We start from the raw sequence: 7,456 nt of genomic DNA, 5'->3' as shown, positions 1-7,456 counted from the left end.
GGCTCAAACCTCTTCTTCAGCGAATAACAAATATAATACATTTTATTAATGTCGAAACCAGAAAGCTCTTGAATTTTCAGAATGGTTTCAGGAAACTTCTTTTGCACTCATTGAAAAACAAATGCTCCATCTGGTGAGGCATATCTGGATCAAATGAGTAGTTTGCCACTAATGACCACACCTGACTGGCTGTCTTGGACACCATGCCTTAACGGGTCTGTGGGGAGAAAAAGAGATTTATTAATTTAAAAAATTAGCTTTGTTCTGTTGATTTTATTCTCTAAATATATCTTTGAATTACTTTAACAGAACAAATAAAATAAATGTAATGCTTTAAAATAGACTTTTACATTAACTAAAAAACTAAATAAGAAATTGACAAATTCATTTGTTTTTAAAACCGTGCAATTTTACATTAATTTCACACCTTAAATGGATGGTTCTACCTTTCCTCACAAATATACACATAATCTGAAGTCTATTTATGATATTTACCCTTATTTCAATTTTTTTTAAATTCTGAAGACCATATACATTTACTTTTACTTCTGTTGCTTTGTGATATTGTTGCAAATATTTATTTGATTTTTATCATGCACCATACGTCTGTACAAATACTTTCCAAACAGATGAAATTATTGATTATAATGATTATTATTACTATTACTATTATTATTATTATTATTATTATTATTATTATTATTATTATTATTATTATTATTATTATTATTATTATTATTATTATTATTATTATTATATTGTGCATCTCTAGAGGATTTTAAGATAAAGCGCCTCATGAATAACGATAAGATCCTGTCATTGGTACAGTGGTAATTAATGGGTAATGCTTTTAACATGGATTGTGTAAGTTTGTGGGGCTGATCATTTCTTTAAAAAATCTTCATGAATGCGCTTGACTTTTCTTTTTTTTTAATATTTAAAAATTATATTTTAATTTTGAGACAACTCACCTCTTGATTCTAATGCTTTATATACAATGAGTTTGATGTAGCCCTTGTTGACGATATCAAACACACCTGAACAATAACAAAGCCAAACAACTGTTAAGTATCACTTTTTATAAATCACAAATGTTAACTCCACAACCAAGTATAAAGGAAAGGATGCAACAAGACCTTGCTGATTCAGTTGGACGGGGGGGGGGGGGGGGGGGGGGGGGGGGGAGTGAGGGGGACGTAAAAAGAAAAGATAAAAAAACCTAGCTTTTGCTAACATCATAATGATTGGAATTGTCATTGTAGTTTTCCCGTTCAAATGAATTCTGACAGCTCAGCAACACATATGGTAGTTCAAAAAAAAAAAAGATGGATCATGTAGCACCAATCCTGAAAGGCTTTCAGCAGAGTACAAATTTTGTGTAATCTGCTACAAAAGCAATGCTCAAACTGCCCGTTCACCTGATTTTGTAATTTTACAACGGTGGTTCACACTTTTTGCTAATATTTAATGTTAGAAGCTTGTGTGTTGTGAATGAAAATATGTGCAGAATTTTGGAAGTTTCCATGCAGAAAACTACTATACCAGGGCAGTTAGAGACACTTGCAGATAGAGCAAAAATCTAAAACTAACAATGCAATATATTTTTTCCCTTGGGAATTGAAGATGAGTATACCCTTTAGAGCCACTGAGACCATGGAGCCCGAGTTTATCCCAATATCTATAGCTTGAAACAGACAATGGCAATTTTTTGCTACCCTCTGGATAGAACGCTAGTTATCGCAAACTGATTTCCACCAGATCGGACCCAGCGACCCAATATCTGGGGAGTAGATAAGGACGTCATCAAAAAATCTCGAGTGCACCTGGGGTCATCCCGTTACTTTTGCTGAACTATCAGAACCCCCAAGATGAGTATGAGATACCAATGGATTTTAAGAAAGGGGGATGGGTGTATGAATTAAAGTATCCTACCTTCACTATCCAATCAAAGATAGAACAGTTACCTGCAGGTAGAATCTACAGACTTAACCTCAGACCAAACTGTATGAAAAACAATTAAGATGTGTTCAAAAGAAGGTGTAATTAAATAAAATATCCTACCTTCAATGACAGTGCCAAATCGAGTTAATGCCCAGGATTGCAGCAAATTCCACAACAAGAATCTACTTAGTAGACTCACACACCAAACAAACTGTATGAAAAACAAAAAAGATGGTGTGTTCAAAAGAAGAAATAAAGATTAAATGTGTATAATTTGATATATTTTAAAGACAGAAAACAAGACTGAAAGATAAAGCAAAAAAAAAAAAAAAAAAAAGAAAAGAATATAAAAGATGCAATTTATCCCGTTCCCCCCCCCCCCCCCCCCCCCCCCCCCCCCCCCCCCTCTCTCTCTCTCTCTCTCTCTCTCTCTCTCTCTCTCTCTCTCTCTCTCTCTCTCTCTCTCAGAAATAGAAAATGGCTATGAAAGACCAATAAAGATTAAGAATAGGAGGAGGGGGGGAGGGGGTGTTATTAACTAAAATATCATACATTCAATGACAATGCCAAATCGAGTTAATGCCCAGGATTGCAGCAAATTCCACAACAATAATCTACTTAGTAGACCCACACACCAAACAAACTGTTTGAAAAACAATGAAGATAGTGTATTCAAATAAAGGAAAAATTACTGGGATGTTGCTTGAAAAGCACAATTGATAGTTCATAATCAGAAGTTTTATCATGTAAAGCCAATCCGTGAAAGGCCTTCACTGGCTACTGTCAACAAAATAAGTCTATAACTATCAATGACAAAACTCAAACTGCCATTCACTGATTAGAAATTAGACAATGATGTCTGATCTCCATGGGTCACACCTAATGCTGGTATTTTGTGCTATCACCTTGAGTCTCAGAATATAAATAAAGATTGAATGTGTATAATATGATATATTTTAAAGGCAGAAAACAAGACTGACAGATAAAGCAAAAAAAAAAAAAGAAAAATAATATAAAAGATGCAATTTATCTCCCCCCCCCCCTCTCAGAAATAGAAGATGGCTATGAAAGACCAATAAAGATTAAGTATAGGAGGAGGGGGGAGGGGGTGTTATTAACTAAAATATCATACCTTCAATGACAAGGCCAAATCGAGTTAATGCCCAGGATTGCAGCAAATTCCACAACAATAATCTCTTAGTAGACCCACACACCAAACAAACTGTTTGAAAAACAAATAAGACGGTCTGTTAAAAAGAAGAAATAAAGATTGAATGTGTATAATTTGATTTATTTTAAAGACAGAAAACAAGACTGACAGATAAAGCAAAAAGAAAAATAATATAAAATTTGCAATTTATCCCCCCCCCCCCCCCCCCCCCCCTCTCAGAGATAGAAGATGGCTATGAAAGACCAATACAGTTTAAGAATAGGAGGAGGGGGGAGGAGTGGTTATTAATTAAAATATCCTACCTTCAATGCCCCATCGAGTTAATGCACAGGAATGCAGCAAATTCCACAACAAGAATCTACTTAGTTGATTCACACACGTAACAAACTGTACTGTATGGAAAACAATTAAAGATGAGGTAAACAAAACAGAAAAAGAAAGAAAATGCTGGAAAAAATATTTTCTTCCTTTAGAACAATTATTAGTGACAAATCTCATTTTTCTGAATGCAATACTTGCTAAATGTAAAAGTACAAAAATAACGTTTAAATTTCACTGAAACTTCGTACACACACTGTTCAAATGTTACACAAAAGTAAAATTATCACTTCATAGATGTGAATTAAGAAATATTATGAAATAAAACCAAAATAAATTGTCCCTTACTTCCATTAATTTCATTACATTTTTAGAGCTGGAATAAAATAAATTACTAGAGGGCACATAAAAAATTTCAGGGTCAGTCAATTCAATTGAAACCTCGCACACACACTATTCAAATGTTACACATACGGAAAATTATCACTTCATAGATGTGAATTAAGAAATAGTATGAAATAAAACCAAAATAAATTGTCCCTTACTTCCATTAATTTCACTACATTTTTAGAGCTGGAATAAATAAATTACTAGAGGGCACATAAAAATTTTCAGGGTCGGCCAATTCAATTGAAACCTCGTACACACACTGTTCAAATGTTACACAAACGGAAAATTATCACTTCATAGATGTGAATTAAGAAATATTATTACATTATTAAATAAAACAAAAAAAATCGTCCCTCAGTTCCATTAATTTCATTACATTTTTAGAGCTGGAATAGAAAAAAAATACGAGGACACACAAAAATTTTCAGGGTAGGCCAATTCAATTGAAACCTCGCATACACACTGTTCAAATGTTAAAGAAACGGAAAATTTTCACTTTATAGATGTGAATTAAGAAATAGTATTACATTATTAAATAAAACCAAAAAAATGTCTCTTACCTCCATCAATTTTCATGAGACTTTTAGGGCTCGAACAAAAAAATTCGTACGATATCGAATTCTCCGCCGATTCCCTCGATTGAAATAGCAGACGACAGAAACATTGTTGGGGCAACGGGTGACCCGGATGTTGAGGCCATAGTGGTTTCGCGAAAGACAAAAAATGGCGAAAATCAAGAGCTCCGCGTCTGCTTTCATTGGCTTTCATTTTGATTCAACGACAGCGTCCATAACGATGGTCAGCTTCCGGCATATTTCCGGGTTCAATTTTCGCTGCACGACCTCTCACGTTCAGTGAATGAGAGTTTTAAAATAGTGAGACTACCTATTTTGTGTGTCGGCACTTTATATCCGGATGGCGGATTGTTGTGGGTAAAATGTCTAAACTTACAGCATCAATAAACGTTCTAGCTCACACATAGTTTTGTGTGTCGGCACTTTATATCCGGATGGCGGATTGTTGTGGGTAAAATGTCTAAACTTACAGCATCAATAAACGTTCTAGCTCACACATAGTTTTGTGTGTCGGCACTTTATATCCGGATGGCGGATTGTTGTGGGTAAAATGTCTAAACTTACAGCATCAATAAACGTTCTAGCTCACACATAGTTTTGTGTGTCGGCACTTTATATCCGGATGGCGGATTGTTGTGGGTAAAATGTCTAAACTTACAGCATCAATAAACGTTCTAGCTCACACATAGTTTTGTGTGTCAGCACTTTATATCCGGATGGCGGATTGTTGTGGGTAAAATGTCTAAACTTACAGCATCAATAAACGTTCTAGCTCACACATAGTTTTGTGTGTCGGCACTTTATATCCGGATGGCGGATTGTTGTGGGTAAAATGTCTAAACTTACAGCATCAATAAACGTTCTAGCTCACACATAGTTTTGTGTGTCAGCACTTTATATCCGGATGGCGGATTGTTGTGGGTAAAATGTCTAAACTTACAGCATCAATAAACGTTCTAGCTCACACATAGTTTTGTGTGTCGGCACTTTATATCCGGATGGCGGATTGTTGTGGGTAAAATGTCTAAACTTACAGCATCAATAAACGTTCTAGCTCACACATAGTTTTGTGTGTCGGCACTTTATATCCGGATGGCGGATTGTTGTGGGTAAAATGTCTAAACTTACAGCATCAATAAACGTTCTAGCTCACACATAGTTTTGTGTGTCGGCACTTTATATCCGGATGGCGGATTGTTGTGGGTAAAATGTCTAAACTTACAGCATCAATAAACGTTCTAGCTCACACATAGTTTTGTGTGTCAGCACTTTATATCCGGATGGCGGATTGTTGTGGGTAAAATGTCTAAACTTACAGCATCAATAAACGTTCTAGCTCACACATAGTTTTGTGTGTCGGCACTTTATATCCGGATGGCGGATTGTTGTGGGTAAAATGTCTAAACTTACAGCATCAATAAACGTTCTAGCTCACACATAGTTTTGTGTGTCAGCACTTTATATCCGGATGGCGGATTGTTGTGGGTAAAATGTCTAAACTTACAGCATCAATAAACGTTCTAGCTCACACATAGTTTTGTGTGTCAGCACTTTATATCCGGATGGCGGATTGTTGTGGGTAAAATGTCTAAACTTACAGCATCAATAAACGTTCTAGCTCACACATAGTTTTGTGTGTCAGCACTTTATATCCGGATGGCGGATTGTTGTGGGTAAAATGTCTAAACTTACAGCATCAATAAACGTTCTAGCTCACACATAGTTTTGTGTGTCGGCACTTTATATCCGGATGGCGGATTGTTGTGGGTAAAATGTCTAAACTTACAGCATCAATAAACGTTCTAGCTCACACATAGTTTTGTGTGTCGGCACTTTATATCCGGATGGCGGATTGTTGTGGGTAAAATGTCTAAACTTACAGCATCAATAAACGTTCTAGCTCACACATAGTTTTGTGTGTCGGCACTTTATATCCGGATGGCGGATTGTTGTGGGTAAAATGTCTAAACTTACAGCATCAATAAACGTTCTAGCTCACACATAGTTTGTGTGTCGGCACTTTATATCCGGATGGCGGATTGTTGTGGGTAAAATGTCTAAACTTACAGCATCAATAAACGTTCTAGCTCACACATAGTTTTGTGTGTCGGCACTTTATATCCGGATGGCGGATTGTTGTGGGTAAAATGTCTAAACTTACAGCATCAATAAACGTTCTAGCTCACACATAGTTTTGTGTGTCAGCACTTTATATCCGGATGGCGGATTGTTGTGGGTAAAATGTCTAAACTTACAGCATCAATAAACGTTCTAGCTCACACATAGTTTTGTGTGTCGGCACTTTATATCCGGATGGCGGATTGTTGTGGGTAAAATGTCTAAACTTACAGCATCAATAAACGTTCTAGCTCACACATAGTTTTGTGTGTCGGCACTTTATATCCGGATGGCGGATTGTTGTGGGTAAAATGTCTAAACTTACAGCATCAATAAACGTTCTAGCTCACACATAGTTTTGTGTGTCGGCACGTTCAATAGATAGAATGCGCTTGGCCAAGGAGTTCACAACATTGCCATTCGGAAGTATAACGGACCAACACACAAACTCTGTGTAACCATGAACTTTTATAGTCTGGTTAATACAGTTTAGTGAGAACAACTCACAAACGCGGATGGCAAAAACAATAACAAAGGCCTGAGTGACGTCATCTGAATACTATCTATATTCGGCCGGCTGGCAAATGTTGTGGGTAAAATATCTAAACTCACAGCATCAATAAACACAGTTTTGTGTGTCGGCACGTTATATCTGGCTGGCAAATTTTGTGAGTATATCAACCAAATGCATATCATCAATAAAAACGATAGAGCGATTGGAAAATGACACCTCGATACGTTCTATTTAGCTAACTCATTGTTTTGTGTGTTGACATGTTAAATCTGGCTGGCGAATATTGTGAGTATATTGGCTAAAGGCATAGCATCAATAGAAACGATAGAACCTTTGGAAAACGACCCTCTATTAACGAGACAAACACACACAACTCAGTGCTTTGGCATTAGAATTTTGCTATAACAATCGGCTGGCGAATGTTGTGAG

General features: G+C 36.2%; 1 protein-coding gene across 1 annotated transcript; it reads right to left on the bottom strand.

Annotated features, from left to right (window-relative positions):
* Nucleotides 1-1,804: 1,804 nt before the first annotated feature.
* LOC144960614 (uncharacterized) lies at nt 1,805-4,632 on the bottom strand. The gene is made up of 5 exons (XM_078893838.1): nt 4,381-4,632; nt 3,415-3,504; nt 3,074-3,163; nt 2,494-2,584; nt 1,805-2,152 (listed from the first exon to the last, which is right to left on the bottom strand). Exons 1-4 carry the CDS (start codon nt 4,586-4,588, stop codon nt 2,556-2,558), a joined length of 417 nt encoding a protein of 138 aa, XP_078749964.1. The 5' UTR covers nt 4,589-4,632; the 3' UTR covers nt 1,805-2,152; nt 2,494-2,555.
* Between the last annotated feature and the right edge of the window lie 2,824 nt (nt 4,633-7,456).

The sequence above is a fragment of the Berghia stephanieae genome, chromosome 15 (genome assembly GCF_034508935.2).
Source record: "Berghia stephanieae isolate SIO BIC M18660-M18661 chromosome 15, UCSD_Bste_1.3, whole genome shotgun sequence".
In the NCBI taxonomy this organism is placed as follows: Eukaryota; Metazoa; Mollusca; class Gastropoda; order Nudibranchia; family Aeolidiidae; genus Berghia; species Berghia stephanieae.
The sequence above is the reverse complement of the archived record's forward strand: the minus strand, read 5'-3'. Positions and strand labels throughout refer to the sequence as shown.